The 18,833-nt window shown below is 41.7% G+C and overlaps 1 protein-coding gene across 1 annotated transcript; it reads left to right on the top strand.

Annotated features, from left to right (window-relative positions):
• Positions 1 to 10,762: 10,762 nt before the first annotated feature.
• Positions 10,763 to 18,657, top strand: LOC119349789 (lysine-specific demethylase JMJ703-like). Its single transcript, XM_037617876.1, has 12 exons — positions 10,763 to 11,021; positions 12,216 to 12,577; positions 12,681 to 12,764; positions 12,838 to 12,915; positions 13,028 to 13,459; positions 13,748 to 13,972; positions 14,105 to 14,266; positions 14,831 to 15,199; positions 15,279 to 16,842; positions 17,044 to 17,147; positions 17,447 to 17,644; positions 18,191 to 18,657. The coding sequence occupies exons 2-12, from the start codon at positions 12,218 to 12,220 to the stop codon at positions 18,443 to 18,445; spliced, it is 3,831 nt and encodes a 1,276-aa protein (XP_037473773.1). The 5' UTR covers positions 10,763 to 11,021; positions 12,216 to 12,217; the 3' UTR covers positions 18,446 to 18,657.
• The last annotated feature ends 176 nt before the right edge of the window (positions 18,658 to 18,833 follow it).

Raw genomic sequence — 18,833 nt, 5'->3', positions numbered from 1 at the left:
GGGTGAGTTGATTTCTACCTGATTTGTTCCTTGCCATCCTGATCTGTGTAGCGTTAAGCATTTGAATGGAGCACATATAGGCATGCCCCGGTTCATTTTAGGTGAGTGTGGATCTTACATTGTTCTGTTTTTACTAGATGTTTATTCGCCTGTTGTGATGGCATATCTGATTGTTTATATTGTTTGACATGTATTCCGTGCACAGAGTCACTTGGTTGTTTGATGCGTTCGTGCTCGTCGGCGAGACGGTGCAAGGCGCAACTCCGACGCGGTTCCTCGCTGGTTGGACGGCATTCAGGCGCAACCCCGGCGCGCACTGAGTACTGCCTTGGCTATAACCTCCCTCGGTGAGCTCCATCTTCCCAGATTTGACCGAGCGAATTTGGGTTCTGCCTCTCCAGGATTAGAACTGTAGTTATTTCTTGTCATGTAATACTGTTTTCCATCATATTTATTTATTTAAATCTTGAATAGGGGAACTATAAGAATGCAAATCAATAAGAGTTGTTCATATTTTGCTAGCAAGTGCATGCTATTATTATTACGGTGGAGTACCGCTTGCTGAAATATGTCTTCGACATCTATTTTAATTTTTTGTTTCAAGGTAGGAGACTGATATGAACTGGCAATGTTTTAACAGAAATTCAGTTCATATGAAAGAAAAGAAAGGCATACAGTACCTGGCATTGACATTGGGAGCATGGGCTACTGCTCGCACCTCTACCTACAGGTTACAGGTTCCTTCCTTTCCTGCGAAGGAAGATTTTTGTTACTCATTCAGGTGTTGTCAAATGCTCCAGAATTTTATTAACTCATACGAGTGTTGTCAAATGCTCTAGATATTATATAGTCCGTTCTACAGGGTGTTGTTTGTGTGATTTAGTTGGAGAAAATAATCTCTACCTACAGTTACATTAACTGGTACCACCATTGCTGGGCATTGGTTTCCAATAGAAATTCTCTCCTCGAATGTTTGTAAAAACAAGGGTGCAGTGAGGCTCAACTAAAGGAATGCCTGGAAAGTTGCATACTCTGTGAACCATGTATGTCCTGTGTTTATTCAATATTTGGTCCTATATTTTCAACTTTTGTGTCTACTTGAGAAAAGGAGGAAAAACTACGGTTCAAAGCCTTTTATAAAATGCATGTCACTTTATTTTCTAAGATATAAAAATTACTTGAATTATCTGTAGCATACTTCTCTATCATCCAATATAGGTCTCCCATGCGATCTAAATAAATATCAAGGATATAATTAGGCACACATGTCACTTTCTTTCTTAACCTGTATGAAGAGATAAGAAAACCTGTATTAGCAAAATCGTTTAATATTGTTAGTCGAGCAGTACACATGTATGAACAAAAAAGGGACATGTATGAACAGAATCGTTCAATAGTTTTAGTCGAGCAGTATATAGAAAAACCGGCCCAAATGCATATGGAGTATTCAAGCTGAACAAGCCAATTGGATGGTAGAATATGCTATCAGGCTTAAAGTTTATATTGATTGAAGAGAAAATAGAGAAAAGTAAGGGCTGAAGCTAAATAGAAATATAGGATACTGCCATGCATGTGTTTAACTAAACAACAAGCATTCATTTGTGCACTTCCTCATCTAAAATAATCATATCATTTCTATTATCCTTTATCTCACATTCTCACCGGTGCACTGTGCCAGTCAGTGGTCCTGCTATCTAAACTTCATTGCTCTTATTTTGATTCATTTCTTTGCAACATTTTATTCCTATTGTAGCCTTCAATCAGTTTTAGCCTTGAATCATTCTGTATCTTTAGCCTTTAATCAGTTTGCATTTCCCCCTTATTTTGATACATTGCTCTACCACAGTTTATTCTGATTGTGTTACAGGTACTTTAATTGTAAGTGCATGCTTACAGAGTTCTATCATGCACAATCATGTATGCACACCTGTCTATCCAGAAGATTAGGTCGCGGCCCTCTCTGCCTGGGCCGCCAGCTCCCCAGAGGGCCGCATCCGGCCTGCCGCAAGTACACCTAAGTTGTCGCCTCCCCGGGAGCCGCAATTGGAAGTGGATGACCAAGGAGAAGGTGCACAGTGGGGGCCAGACGCTTAAGTGGGAGGCGGAGCTCGCCTCCCCCAATGACGACGGCTTCGATCTCAAGTGAAAGTGGGAGGCCAAGTCCAAGCCCGTCGCTGTCGGCAAGGCTAAAACCAAGTGGGGCACCGAGAAAGCCAGCAAGGATGAGAAGAGGCCGGCGAGGAAGTGCGTCCAGAGCAAGGAGATCCCCGCTGGCTGAGACGTCCAGATCGAAGTACTTAGCAGAAAAGATGAGATTTTTGTGGGGGTTTGGCCCCGATTTGAATGAAATGTAGGATTTTCAGTAGTCCAGTAGCATACTCCAGTACTTCTTTTAACTATATCTGATTATAGATATTTTATATAGTATCATATACTGTTAAGAAACAATTTTGCTTTTTGCTTGACATTGATGTGGTGGTGTTTTGTCATATTTTTATACCATGTCTTCAGGATTTTCAGTTCTTTTGCCGTACATAACATGTCACAGCCCTTCAGGTTTTTGGGTTGTTCTTCTGCCATTCCATCCATGTGTGTGTATGTTCTTGAAAACCATTAGGATTTGCTTTTGGTATATCATGTGACATTTTCTATGACATGTTCAAAGTGATGTAATTAATTAACCAAACTATTACTCCTATTAGTGCTTAGTTCCTCCTATACTTTCTTTGAGAAATTCTAATGATGGAAGCAATGGTCTATATTTCCTTCAATCTGTGGAATATATATTGTGTAACCAGTAGTGGACTGGGTGGGTGTTGCTATCGTGCTTTGCTATTCAGGTAACAGCCTGAATTGAATATGAATCGTGTTCTACCAAGTTGGATATAATGTCACTGCATTGTAAATAAGGTTATTATATGCTGCAATTCTTCATTGCTTTTGGTATGATGTCAATCTATCAAATTTGAAGCGTGACCTACTGTGTTGGATGGTTGCTGGGTTGGATATGACCGCACCCGGCAGGGGTGTAGGGTGCGGCAAGCCGGACTTTCTATCTAGTGGACATATTCATCTTGGATGATTTTCAGAAGTCCCTCAAAGAAAGAGGAATGATCTGTAGAAGGATAATCACCAAACTGCCAGATGATTTATAAAATGCCGACGTGTATCAAAAATGTTGATTACGAAGAAACTATTTTTTGCATTTCAGCGGAATATTTTCATTGTCCACGGGAAGCAAATCTTGTTGCGCATGTGTTAATTGGTCAAGTAGAATCTATTCAAGCCTTTGGTTCAAAGGAACGTAGCAAAGGAAAAATGGACGAAATAGTCCTTTTGTCTCGGTTTCAAAGAAAAAACATAGGAATTTTACAATACAATTGAACCTATTTTTTTAGTTTCCTACGCACGAAGAACAAGACTTAGATCCTTATTGGCATGATAATGCGCTAATTATATCTTTTCATGTGGTTTGATTTTTATTTGATTTTTTATTAGAATTCCCATGTTTTTCCTATTTATGTGAACCAAACACTGAAGTTTGCAAAAACATTGTGTTTTCTAATCCTTTGCATTGCATGCATTCCTATCCAATTTCTATGTTTTGCTTTGGATGGCTTAATTAACAATATATTGCAGCTTAGCAGTTGACCATGCATGCAAGCATAAACATGATAAATTCTAACGACGATGCCCCAGGGTTATTGAACCATCTCTACAAACTCCATCACACGCAGGGAACTAAACGGTTAGACAATACAAGTCACACAGCAAACGCACCCGAGACAAAACAGCAAGTTGGCACGAATGCGATATGATTCAACTTCAGGGTACTTCATGGCACCTTCCAAAAGCTCGGCACAGCACGACACAGGAACCGAGATATACATCCACCCGTTAACCAACCACATCATTGTCAAGCCTACCAGTCCAACATGGAAATAAAGTGCATAACCACATGTCGTGTTTCGACTCCAGGAGCACTGCGAGATCTCGATTTCATCCTTCGCGTCTCACTACCTGAGACAACACCGCATATTGAAGATAACTGATAACTTCCTTCTAGGTTTTGAGTCACAAGATATGCCGCATAGCTATCTCAGGTTGTGTTCAATTTGATCGTAAGGTTTATTAGTTTGCATAGCACTTTTGTTATTATAGTAGTATTACAAAAAATGTTCTTTAATCCTTACGGGATAGGGTGGTAGTAGTTTCCACTCGACTAATTGCATCACTAAAAAAAGATACCCCGTTACATTATGGCCCAAACAAAAAGGTTTTCTGTCATGGAAGTGACACTTCCATGATGATAATTGTGACAAAAACACGTATCATCATAGATGTGGTGAGCTCCTACTTCTATGACAAAAATTTATAACAGAAAATGGGTTTTTTGTCCAGGACAGACTGGAGCGCACCTTCCTGACATTCTTTGGGCCGCTCATGACGTAAAAAATTATGGTGGAAGTGAGGGCGATATTTTTTTCGGGATTTCCCCGTATACGATGGGTGGTCGGGCCCGAGGGATGCAGTGGTGCTTTGTCTGTTTCTCTCGTATGCACGCGTGTGCGATCCCTTCGCTAACTGAACCCGAGCAAGTCCGTTGGTTACTAAACCCGATCAGTCGATCCCTCGCACTACGCTTAACCTGAGCGAACGATCCCTTGTACTACTAAACCCGATCGGTCAAGCTCACTACTTACTGAACCCGAGCGATGGATCCCTCGCACTATGTATTGAATCCAAGCGATCCCTCGCACTACTACTGAACCCAAGCAATCCCTTCGCTACTTACTGAACCCGATTGATGCGGGACTCGTGCCCGTACATAGTTTGCTAGCCCGGTCGATCGATGCATTGCATCGAGCCCCACGTCTGGTGACCTCTTGATGGACAGTCATGTTGCTGCCGAACGTGCGATACGTAGGTCAAGTCAAAACCAAAGTAAAGTAAAGCAAATAAACAACACAACAAAACTAACAACAAATTGGTAATTGATTACAACTACTCTACTGTACTCTGCTATGGGGTTTCCCTCCCCTTCCTTCCTAGACTGACTCGTCATCATCCTCATCGATCCATCAGTCCATTGATTAGGTGCCAGCAAAACCTAAGAAACTCCACGAACGACCATTGAACTCGATCTATGTAATTGTAGGAGGAAACAGAACCAAAGATTTGCTACTTTCAATTAATAAGATTTTGTTCCTTTCAGTGCATATGTATTTGCTCCTTTCAACGAATACTAAACAGTTGGCCGACCATTGGCAAGTCAATGATGACTTGTCTAAAACAGTCATCACTAACACACATTTTGTGGCTGATCAATGTTGATCACTAACGCATGGCCAATGGCCACTCAATGATAAGGAGTCAATAGTATATCGATCTATAGTAGTGATTTGTTAGGTTTGGGAAGATTCTTCGCCAGTTTTTTTGTCTATTCTGTCGTTTTATGGGGTTCCTTTTTATATATTTTTTCATTTTTCATTTGTGTTTTTTTAATTTTGCATTTTTTTTAAATTTGACATCATTAAAGTCTTTATTTTTTTCCAAAATCATGAACATTTAACAAATTATGATTATTTTTAATTCACAGAGATTTTATAAATTTAGGAACATTTTTTAATTTTGCAATGTTTTTAAATGAACATTTTATAATTTTGAAATATTTTTTAAACAAATCTGCAAAGAAGTTTCCAAATTATTGAACCTTTTTTTAACTTGCGATTTTTTTAAATCCAATTATTTTTGCAATAATTCTTGAACATTTTTTCATTCCTGAGGTAGTTGCTTTTAGGATACAACCGGTGAAAAAATGGGTCGTGGAAGCCCATCTCTGCATTCCCATACCACCAAAAACCAAAGGACCACACGAAAAACAGTAAACGGGACGGCCATGGCCCCCTGTCCCCGGCTGATTTTTTTCCCAAGCCAACCCTATATAATACATGGATTTGTGGAGTTAATCTATAAATTTATATGTTTGGCCCCTTCCAGTGCTCTACATGTTCCATTGGCCCCTCCCATATAATTCTTTGGCACCATCCCTTACTGCGTACGATATTCCTCATCTATAATGCGTGTATCACGCTGAATAGGAGGTCCCATGTTTTCCACTCAAAGTAAAACATTTTAGTTAGAGCCCATCCAAAAATGCTATTTTTTTAATAATACATTTTGTTCATAAATTTGAGAAATAATACGTGGTTTGAAAATTTTACAAAAAAAATACAGCGTCGGCTTATGCGAAGCCGATCGGGACAAATTGGCCATGACGAAACCAATTGGATTCCAATTGGCTTTGGTAAAGCCAACTGGAACTAATTGGTTTCGCAGACTTGACAGCTGCATGTGCCCACATTATTTATACAGTTGCATTTTAATTTCATATTTCGGTCCCGCATTATATCTATAGTTCAAGATCCCAAATATAAATAAGTTCCAAGACCAAATTCTGGTTTGAAAGATATAAAAAACCAAAGGAAATTAATGCTACAATTTTCCATGGGAGAGGATGGAGAATGGCAGTCTCTCTCTGTCACAGAAGGTGATGGGAGCCTCCTCTTATGTGACATTGATTTTCTAAACCACGATAAAAGGCAAAGCAAATACACATAATACCATAATCATACGAATCCAAAAAGACATGATCTTGAAGCTAACGAAAGGCAGATGTTTATGAGGTACATGCTCCGCTAGAAAAAAATGTTTCTTTCAGGTATACTAGAACAAATCCCCGTGCGTTGCAATAGGCAAAAAACAATTGCAAAACCTGCTTCATGTGTCATTATGCATCATTTCTTATATCCAATTTTAAGAAACGTTGGAAATAAGGTTACATTGTTATCGCTTTTGGAAGCATGAAGTGTGGACCTGAAGAAGCCACTGTAAAGCCATTCATCTGATGGAAGAGTAGTAGTGCTTGTAATAGTTTGTTAATCGGTTTATTTTTTGCTTTTCGGGAAGCATGAATATTTCTTTATTTTTTAAAAACTTGAACATTTTCAAAAAATATTTTTAGAATTGAACATGTTTTGATGCCGATCATTTGTTAACACGTGATTTTTTATTTTTTTGAACACTTTTAAATTTAGATTTTTATTAAAAAAATGGAACATTTATAGGAAGTTTAAGCATTTTTAAAAAGCATGAACATATTTAAGATGTATTTTTTTAAGCAAGAATAATTTAGAACAATTGAAAAAATGGCGAAAAGGGTTGCGGGGTAAAATTACAGTGCAAAATATAGCGAAAATATGGGCACATGCAGCTGTCAAGTTTGCCAACACCGACAACCACTAATTGGTAAAGTCGCCCTTTGGCTAAGAAAACGATTAGTTCCAGTCGGCTTTACCAATGCCGACTAGTTCCAGTTGGCTTTGCCAAAGCCAATTGGAAAGCAATTGGTTTCGCCGTGGCCAATTAGTCCCAATCAGCTCTGCACAAGCCGACGTTGTATTTTTTTTTGTAAAATTTCAAAACCGCGTGTTATTCCTCGAATTTATGAAAAAAATGTACTATTTAAAAAAAATAGCAAAACAAAAATGCGGTAGACTCTCTTAAAAAATGGAGTAGTGTGGTAGAGCCAGCCCAAAAATGCATTAGACTGCCTAAGAAAACTAAAAAAATGCAGTATACTCCCTATGCAAAGTTTAATAAAAAAATGCAATAAAAAACTAGCATACTTTTATTTTGCAGATAAAATAAATAGCATACAATGCAACAGGAACTAGCATGAAAATGTAGTGTAGAGATGAAGTCTTCAAAACATAATTATGGAGGTCTTATTTTAAAGATCTCATCGAAATACATATAAGTACGCAACAGCGGAATCATGCTATAACTTAGAGGCTCCATTAAGAACATAAAATATCTAGTCTGGAAGGATTAAAAAATGTCCACATAGACTATTTTGTCAGCTGGAATTCTTCAACTAGTTAAGAAGTGGGGGAATGTGGTAATGAAAAAAAAAGGAAAAGGAGGGAAAGTTGGTGGGGTTTTTTTTTTGAGCGGAGGGAAAGTGGGTGGTGTGGCAGCGTCGATTTTGAGTGGGCTCATGTTTCTTCTTTTTTTGAGAAACATTGAATGGGCTCATGTGTTCTCGTTTAATGCCTCTTGGGCCAAAAGCATCGACATTGTTGTACACGGATAGAGCCCATCCATGAACAGTAGTATGCCATTGTCAGATAGATTCATAGCATAGCTAGTAGCATGACCTGTAAATTTACTTTCGAAGGTCGTGCAACCAATGTAGATGCACATAATTTGGCCAAGTTTGCTTTCTCGTTAGGTCCTGGTCGGCACATTTGGTTGGGCCAGCCCCACGACCAGAGATGTGTACCACGAACTGTGGTTTTTGCTGAATAAGGACTTGGTTTCCCCCCTAAAAAAAAAGAACAGTAGTATGCCTGCTAAAAAAAGTGTACACGTGCAAACTCGGGCGCACATCATTTTAACTAAGTTTAGAATTTAGAAATCACGTGCAGAAGTAGTGTAGGACCCCTAATTGTACCTTAGATCACGCCATTTAAAATGAATAGTTAATGGTTGCTAGAAAAACTGAGTAATAATTAACGGTTGCTGAAAAAACTGAATAATTAATGTGCAGGTGAGTGGGTCCAGTATCAGTCCTAGCTATAAATGATGTACCCATCGTTTTTATTACCCATATTGCCTTTGTCTTAAGTCAAAATTTATAAACATTGAATAATTTACGAAAAAATATCGAAGTGCCCTTTAACCATTTGACCAATACTTTGAAAATTCATAGCAAATCCATATGGACTCATAAAATGCAGATAAGATATTAAATTGTTTAGAAAAAAATTACACTTTTTCAAAAAAAGAAAGAAAAAATAGAAAAATATTACCCTTATGTGCATGTCATTTGCATTCAAGAAAAAGTACTGGTTAAACTACACGAGGTTATTAATTTTTTAACATTATTAAACATAAAAAACATACACAATACTTTTTTCATGAATAAAAATGAGACGCAGATATGGGTGATGTTATTTGCATTTTCTTGAGTTCAGATAAATTTGTTATGAATTTTTAAACGACTTTGACCATTACTTTGATCCGCTTATGTGCACATCAAATATGGTCGTAGACAAGCTTAGCTCTGCCCATCGATATTATTCGTCGATGCCACCGAACACAAGCCCGCCCCTTCCTGAAGTTATCCCATTGAATCCTTGTCTTCTTCCATGACGTGAGATTATTGGTGGTAGCACGTCACTCTCTTCGATGAGCAGGCATATCCAAGGATGATGCTCCTCGTATCCCTCGACGTCGCCTACAACCCCCAAGATTGCTATGTCTTGCCGAACCGGGAGATGAAGTCGATGTTAGCCATTGAGTTTACTCGCAACCTGACGTTGGACGCCAAGTGTCGGCTGGCAGTGGCGGAGCTACACTTAGAAACCTGGGCGGGCCAAATTGAAGAGAAGTCCAATTATTTTAATTCCATGCCTCATTTGCTCTCATATCCTAGTGTATTTCCACTAAACATGGGCGGGCCATAGCATAGTTTTGCTTGGCTGTAGCTCCGCCAGTGTCGGCTGGTGTACCCCGATGACATTGTAAGATATATGAGGAGGAAGGAGAAGAAACCGGTGCGGGCCATGCGGCGGTTAATTGACCACATTGACCTGCCCCGAGTGGCAAAATGGGTCCAACATGCCAGCTTCGTCGTTAAGACCAACAACACCACTGGTTCTAGCTCTCTCTGAAAAATTAGTCAAAAGCCTATGATTTTATGAATTTTTTGATGCATCCACATGTAAGTCCGACCCAAACTACCTTTTCAGAACAATGCTCAACCCTACCTTTTCTCAGAGCAATGCCCAACCCTACTTGTGACAGGGAAGAAAGGCAGGGAGGACAACGAATGGTCTAGGAAGCGTTCTGGGAAGCTAGTTAGAACGACAGGAGCCCAACCGTCGGCAATTATACCTAGACGACATTTGTCCACATGAACAATAAAAGAGATATAGGAGGAGCAAGGAGAAGCAAACTGATGCGGCAGTCAACTGACCATGTCGATCTAGCCGTGTGGCAAACGCAGCGGTTGATTCGAGTTCTCTCCGAGAAAGTAGGCAAGAACCCGTGATTCTGTGAATTTATTTCAAAAACATGTGGTTACGTGAAAAGCCCTATCAGGAGAATTTGTGGTTTTGCACGGCTAACTCAAATTAGAATTACAATCAAAATTAAACCTTTTCATTGGTCCGACCGGGTATCAGGTTGGGGTTGCAAAAGACCGACCTTCAAACCCAAGCCCGATCTCGACCCAAGCCCAAAAGCCACTCATTTTTCGAGACCGAGGTCGGCCCGGACACAAGCCCGAAGTCAGAAAGCCTGGCTAGAACAACGCTCTTCGGTGCCTTCGCGTGTAAGCACGACCCCCGAAATCACGAAAAAGAGAAGCACAAGCCCGACCCCAAACCACCTTTGCAGGCTAAAAAATGAGACGTAAAAGCCCAGCCCAAATGTGAAGATCGACCCAGCCCAGGTCAACGGGCCGGGCTATCCATGTCGAGTTCTGGTCTCAACCACAACTCATGCCCAACCCTACATTTTTTATACAGGACAATGTCCATCCCTACTTTGTTTTTAAAGAACAATGCCTAACCCTACTTGTCTCTGTTTCTGTGGGCTTTCCTGTGGGCTGTGCGGGTGGAATCCACCAAGGGGGGAGGAGAGGATAGCCCCTCTCTGTTGCCATAAATGACCCTCTCTGCCTATCTCCCAGAGGAACAAGCATACAACAAGCAAGCAAGCAAGCAAAAGGGGGTCCGGATTTGTGGCTGGGGAAAGCAAAGCAAAGCAAACCGAACCGAAGCAAAGAACACAACAAAACTAACAACAACTGGTAATTGATTACAACTACTCTGCTCCGGGGTGGGTTTCCTCCCCGGACTCGGCACCATCATCCTCATCGGTCGATCTGGTGCCAGCCCAAAACCTAAGAACGAGCCATTGAACCCGGCCTGACAGACAGCAAGAACGAGCTGGTAGGTAAATCGACCCACCCCATACTTGTCCTGCTGCTTAATCTCAGTAGTTTCTTGGGTGGATTTGGGGGTGGATCTTCCCCTTTTGCTTTTATGCATGCATATTTTATTTATTATTACGGTTATTATTTTTCCATGGCTGGATTAGGGATTATCTGCTGTAGATCTGGCATGTGCCGCGCGTAGATTTGTTGCTGGAATCCGCCATGGAAATTTCTTGGACCTCGCTCGCTCGAGGTTCCATGGTGGTGGTATATACCCACGTATTATCCTTTTTCGGACAGAGTTGAGGTAAGGCAGGGAGAACCACCCCTCACCTGTCAACTACCGACCTCATCCCCCATCCCCCGCCCCCTGTCTCCACCCCACGCCGCCTCGCCCCGCCTCCACAGCGCGCCGAGCCGACCCGCCCACCACGCCGACCGGCGGCCCCCTGCCCCGGTCCGGATTTGCCGGAGTCTCTCGGCGAATCGGGCCGGACAGCCCCCCGATCTGGATTGAAGGGGGGTGGATCGGGGTGCCTTCCGGACGAATCCGGTAGGTACTGCTCCATCCGGGTGATTCCCCTAGGGTTTGTTCGATTCCACGATGCTCTAGCTTTGCTTCATGTTTATATACTATATTGTTTCTGTTGGAATTGGATTGGAAGGGGGCAGATCCCATCCCTCCTCCAGACACTAACCCTGTTCCTACTGCTCTGTGGAAAGTAAATCTGCCTAGCCTGTTGATGGTTTGAATCCATGCATGCTTGCAGTACGCCCCAGAATCTCTCTCTGTACCCATCAGTAGCCATAGATTCAGATTTAGTTGTTGTTATGGCGTTGCTATGGTCTATGTTCAATGACCAATCTGGCTTAACAGCCCGATGCCTCTCTGCTCGCCGGCAATGCTGGTTGTGGCCAGCAGCTGCAACTCTGATGGCTTATTGCTGGATATGGCTAATGGATTTTTGATGGTGCTGTGGTTGGTTCAACGCTTGAGCTTGACTGGGCTTATCGCTGAACAGCAACCTGATGCGAGCGTATAGATGTGCACCACCCCTGATTTGCTTAGTTTATTAAAAGCTGCTAAGTTCTTGTGTGGTTATTGCCTTGGTTTGTTACTGGTGGGCATTGTTTGTATGGTCAGCTCAAACATTCGTGATCCCTCTGAGATAACATATGTCCTGATTCAAGTGTATTTCTTCTCATGCAGTGATGATGGGAACAGAGTGCATAACCGCCTCGCTCGGCGACGATCCTGAACCCTCAGTCCCACCTGGGTTTGGACCGCCACCTGGATTTGGGCCGTTTGCTGCGTATGCATTGCAAGGAACCCAGAAGGACGCCAAACCTGCTGATGCTCATCCTAGTCCTGCTCAAGTGTTTCAGAATGAGAAGAAACATGCTGAATCCCTGGAAGGCCAGCCCCATTCAGCTCAGAGCCGGAACGACACACACTGCAGTACTTCCGGGAGCCATACGTGTAGGCAGTCGCTGCGGAACAGGCCTCCGGTAGACTACAGCCGCTTTGACAGTATGTCAGACGAAGATTCCGATGTCGAAGTAGTAGAAAAGGTTGCACTTGCCAATGTTCTATTTAGAACTCTTGTTCCCCAATCAACTGAATTTTGCTATGATTTTAACGCGTTCTCACAGTATCATAATATTCTTTTGGCAGGCGGCTACAAGTTTAGTGAGACGCAGACAGCAGTTACCCAAAGGAGTTTTTCGAGGATGTGCGGCATGCAGTGACTGTCAAAAGGTCCTTATTCATCTGCCAAATTCCCGTGTTACTTTCATGAATTTGTTGGCTTATGTGATATCACATCATGCAGGTTGTTGCAAGTTGGAATCCAGATGGTGCACGGAGACCTGTTCTTGATGAGGCTCCTGTCTTTCATCCTACTGAGGAGGTACTTTACATCTTGTTGCTAACTGCTGTATCATGCTTTATCCAGTACTGTTGCTTTACTAAATTTATTATCTGCATACTCCAGTCTTATGATATATCCTCTGGTGTATCAGGAATTCAAAGACACCCTTAAATATATTGAGAGCATACGGCCAACAGCAGAACCATATGGGATTTGCCGTATTGTTCCACCACCTTCGTGGAAGCCGCCGTGCCTTCTTAAAGAGAAGAGTACGTGGGAAAACTCAACATTCTCTACACGGGTACAAAAGGTTGACAAGCTTCAAAACCGTACATCATCCAAAAAGAGCACAAGAGGTGGAATGATGAAGAAGCGGAGAAAGCTTTCAGAGCCAGAAGAAAACAGTAAGAGATTTGGATTTGAACCTGGACCAGAGCTCACATTGCAGAAATTTCAGAAGTATGCAGATTACTTCAGCGAGCAGTATTTCAAGAAAGATGCATCTATGAATTCACCACCATCAGTGGAAGATATTGAAGGCGAGTATTGGCGTATAGTTGAAAGTCCCACAGAAGAGATAGAGGTATTGAATTTTGTTTACCAAAGCACACATATGTTCTTTTCAGTTCATTGCTCAACTTGAACTTCAGAAAATTTGCATGCTGTAAATCATAAGTGTGAGATATATGTGTCATGGATTATGGCTATTCAGAGTTCCAACTTAAGTTGTGTGTTGTGGTTTGCATCATTGCATGTAGTCTTACGTAGTCACAGCACTTGCATTTCAGCCGCTTTAAGTGCTCAAGTGTTCTAAGAGCTATTTGCCCTGCGTTTTGCTTCTTAACTTATTGGAAGGTGTATTTTCATGCAGGTGATCTATGGCGCTGATTTGGAGACAGGGTCTTTTGGCAGCGGCTTTCCAAAGTTACCTCCTGAGACAAAATCAGATGTTGAGGATAAGTATGCACAATCTGGTTGGAATCTAAACAACTTGCCTCGACTACAAGGCTCAGTTCTTTCTTTTGAGGGTGGTGACATTTCTGGTGTTCTGGTGCCTTGGGTGTATGTTGGCATGTGTTTCTCATCATTCTGCTGGGTAAGAAGCTTGTGATGTTGCTTGCTTATCGTGAATTCATCACTGTATTCTAGTTGTGCTTGTTGTTTAGACTATGCTGGTTCTATATGATTGTACCCTGAGATCTACTCTGCAATGTTGCGTTTTAAACAGCATGTCGAAGATCATCATTTATACTCGCTAAACTACTTGCATTGGGGTGCCCCAAAGATGTGGTATGGAGTTCCAGGAAAGGATGCTGTGAATCTGGAGTCTGCAATGAGGAAGCATCTACCTGACTTGTTTGAGGAGCAACCTGATTTGCTTCACAACCTGGTGAGTGTTTTCTCTTGACTGGCAATTATTAGTTTAATATTTTTTCTGTGATGTACAAAAAGGTTTTTGATCCATATTTTATCCATCCTTTTCTGACTATGTTTCAAAGTTGCTATCACTACCTATGTCGAGGAATTTTTACATGCTTCTCTGGAATCTCTGGTTCTGCCTTCCATTTGTTCCTCGTGTAAAACACTAAACATGCTAACGCATTAGCAGAACATGCATGTAAGGTTGTTTCTTAAGAAGTCATCTAGGGGCTTAGGCAGCACCACAGATAGTTTGCTAGCCAGCTCATGTCAGAACCCTCACTACTTTCAGCTTTCCATTTGTTCCTTCTGTAATAAAAAACTAAAACATGGTAACACCTTAACAGAACATGTATGTAAGGTAGTTTCTTGAGAAGTCATCTAGGGGCTTAGGCAGCACCACACATAGTTGTCTAGCCAGCTCGTGTTAGAACCCTCACTACTTTAAAGTCCGGTACCTAGTCCCTCCTAGTCCTAGGTATCCTTTGCTTTTTGTAAGGTGATCTTTTAGTGACAATTGCAACTTCTCATGCAGGTTACTCAATTTTCACCATCACTGCTAAAATCTGAAGGAGTTCAAGCATATCGTTGTGTTCAGCGTGAGGGCGAATTTGTCCTGACATTCCCGCGAGCGTACCATGCTGGGTTCAATTGTGGCTTCAATTGTGCAGAAGCTGTTAATGTGGCACCTATTGATTGGTTGCCAGTTGGACAGAATGCTGTAGAGCTTTATCGTGAACAATCTCGGAAAATAACTGTTTCCCATGATAAGCTGTTATTGGGGGCTGCAAGAGAAGCAATCAGAGCTCAGTGGGATATCCTATTCCTCAAGAGGAATACTGCTGATAATTTGAGATGGAAAAGTGCATGTGGACCTGATAGCACTATATGCAAATCACTTAAGGTAAATGACGGTGAAAATAATAATTTATAATTTGGTTAAACTCGATGGAATCTTATATTTTTACAACTTCTCTGTCTAGGCACGAATCGAGACGGAGTTGGCACAAAGGCAAAATCTATGTTCCCCATCTCAATCTAGGAAAATGGATGCCGAGTTTGATTCCACTGATAGGGAGTGTGCTTTTTGCTACTATGATTTGCATCTTTCTGCTGCTGGCTGTCCATGCTGCCCAGAGAAATATGCTTGCCTGTTACACGCAAAGCAACTCTGCTCATGTGACTGGGACAAAAGATTCTTCCTATTCCGCTATGATGTCAATGAGCTTAATATCTTGGCTGATGCTTTGGGGGGCAAGTTGAGTGCTGTTCATAGATGGGGTGTCTCTGATCTTGGCTTAAGTTTGAGTTCATGTGTCAAAAGAGAAAAGGCCCAGGATTCCAAGATTGTTCGCAGATTAACTGATGGCCCAAGAAGGTCCTACATGTCACAGGCGTCAACTGTATCCTTGGTACCTTCCCTTGTTTGCAACGAACAGAAAGATAAAGGAAATAAGATGCCGGGCTTAGCTAGTCCAGAGGCTAACAATGCCTGCCCTTCTGTAGAGCAGATGAAATTGGGAAATGTTTCACCATCAAAGCAGCCGTCTGTGAAGGATGAGGAATCCTGCCCAACAAACAATGACACCAACAGATTGCAATATAATGGAGGAGGGCTTGGACACCAGAAAAGCTCTGCACCCGTCTTACCAGTTTCTTCCAGCCAATCATTTTCTTCGAATGTTGTGACAAGACCCTTCAATACTTCAAGTGAATCCACGAAAAGTGTGCATGGCTTGGCAGTACTGAAGGCGAGTAGAGAATCTTCTTTGCAAGCTGGAGAATATAGATCATCACTTGTTGATCATCATAACAGGTCACCTACTATGATTCATGACGGAGCCAACATAAAGGCCAGTTTAGATAGCTCAAACACCTCTCACAGATTGATTGCATCAAACTCCAATGCAACTCTCTGTCACTCGGACAAGGATCATGCACTTATAACACCAGAGACTAATGCCACAATAATGCTTGAGAAAGGCAACAGCCAGGTCCGTAGTGTGTTGAGTCAGCAGTTTGACCAAATTGTTTCACGGACACAAAGTGTGTCACAGGAAGCATCAAGCAGTGTCTTTGTTCCCATAGACCCTTCTAGTGTTAAAAATTCACACGGAAGTTTTCCTTCTGCCAGTGCCCATCATGGAAATTTAACTTTCAATCAGCAACCAAACAATGGATGGTTTCAAAGAAAACCTGAATCTCAATCTGCTGTAGAGGTTAGAGCCAGGGGGCATCCATCTGTCGCAGCACAACATGCCCATCCATCTATCGCACCACAACATGCCCATCCATCTGTCTCACCACAACATGCCCATCCATCTGTTGCATCACAACATGCCCATCCATCTGCCGTAGCACAACATGCCCATCCACCCGCCATAGCACACCCTGCTCTGGAAATGCACAACAGGAATGGAGGTCCACAGAGGGGTCCTCGCATAGCAAATGTCGTGCATCGATTCAAATGCTCTGTTGAACCTCTGGAAATTGGTACTGTGTTATCAGGGAGAATGTGGTCTTCAGGCCAAGCAATCTTCCCCAAAGGTTCGTTGGCTAATAGTTTGATACTTCTTTCAGTTTTGGCCGATACTGGAGGATTTCTATTATTATTCTTGAATATACTACTGCCTTTACCCATTAATGTTATGGATTATCCATATTATTTCTTCGTATATGATTTCTTTCTTAGGCTGTTTCATCTGTTTTGGTGCTTTTTGTTAACATGCCATCTCTTTGTAAATGCAGGATTTAGGAGCAGAGTAAAATACTGGAGCATCGTGGATCCAATTCAAATGGCATACTACTTTTCCGAAATATTAGACGCTGGGTTGCAAGGACCTCTATTTATGGTAAATTCCAGTTCTGTTCCTACTATACTCCCTCTCTCTCAGTTTACAGGGCGTGCGCGTACCCCTAGGTCGTCAATTTGACCAACCTAATACAAGTCATATATTGCAAAAAATATATCAAAATAAACTTCAGATGTTCTATTTTCAAAAAGGTATAGTTTTTGTGTTATATAGTTTATATTAGGGTGATAAAATTGGCAACCTAGGTATACGCGTAGGACTTGTAAACTGAGACGGAGGAAGTACTATGTACCTCTTCTTCAGCATCGTTGATATCTTACTACTTGATGCATTTTCAGGTTACTGTAGAGAACTGCCCAGGTGAAGTTTTCATTAATGAGTCGCCTACCAAGTGCTGGAACATGGTCAGAGAGAGGCTGAACATGGAAATACGGAGGCAACTCAGTATGGGAAGGCCTAACGTTCCTACTCTGCAGCCTCCAGGATCTATCGATGGTCTTGAAATGTTTGGGCTCTTATCACCAGAAATAGTTCGGGTGAGACATTGGTGCTTGGCATTCACTTGACTAATTTCGGGACCAATACCATTATTTTGAAAATGTTATCCCCAGCTTCCTATCCTGGTAGACCGGATTTAAGAAAGGCTTGCTCCTGCAGTCACATATAATTAGGGATGAGTCCAACACTAATCCTGTCAGTAGTGTCTTCCTTTGGGGCTTGACCTTGTACTTGCTAATCCCTTAATTTTTTTTTACATATTCTTATAAAAATGATCTTTTATTATTAATAAAACAATCCTACCAGGCCCTCCCCTACAGTTCTGCGTAAAAACGAATGTCTTAGCAAACAGTGTAGGTGATATGTCAGGCTCTTCTATGATAATCCAAAAGTTTGCAGTTAATGGTCAAAACTATAAACCCAATTCAGGTGCTAAGTTTTCACGATTGCTTAATTGCATGAACGATTGGCACTTGGTGGTTCCACTCGCATTCACTGCTAAATATTTTTCCAGTTATCTTAGTTTGTTGGAGCCATAGGTCACTGGTATTTTTGCAGTAAACTTATTTTCTAATCCTTTACAGGCAATTGAGGCCCGGGATAGAGATCACATCTGTACAGAGTACTGGAGATACAGGCCTCATGCTGCCACTGGTAATCAACATACCCTACCTCAGAATCCACCAAGTATTGTCCTGAGGGGGCTCTTCCAGAGAGCTAGCCCGGATGAACTGCGAGCCCTACGAAGTTTACTGGCAAGCAATACCAATCTGGATGATAGGTCCAGGCAGCAGGCCACCCATATGCTTGATGAGGAGATTGCGAAGCAATGGCGCTGACAAGAGTAGATATTAACAGAGTGTTGTATTGTAGATGGCATGATTTTTTCTAGAAAGCAGAGCAAATTTATTTCTTCTTTTATTTCTATGAGCATGTTGCTCCTTGTGGACAACTGGACATGGCATATCTCTTTGCCTCTTCCTGATGTATAAGATCATTCTGTACTGGCCATCTTTCAAAGTTGAAATGGCATGAGAATTCTTTCTATTTATTTTTTCTGTTGCCCGTTCATCTTTTTTCGCTTGCATTTCATTTCCTGATGACACCGATCTAATTCTCTGTTCTTCATAAAGAATCAACAGCATGGACCATACCTGTAAACGATTCAGGGCTGGTTCCAGTCTGTACCTTGAACCATCGGATTTTATCCGCTTAATGTTTCCTTTA

The sequence above is a fragment of the Triticum dicoccoides genome, chromosome 1B (genome assembly GCF_002162155.2).
Source record: "Triticum dicoccoides isolate Atlit2015 ecotype Zavitan chromosome 1B, WEW_v2.0, whole genome shotgun sequence".
In the NCBI taxonomy this organism is placed as follows: domain Eukaryota; kingdom Viridiplantae; phylum Streptophyta; class Magnoliopsida; order Poales; family Poaceae; genus Triticum; species Triticum dicoccoides.
Note: the sequence above shows the minus strand (reverse complement) of the source record. Positions and strands in the feature narration are given on the sequence as shown.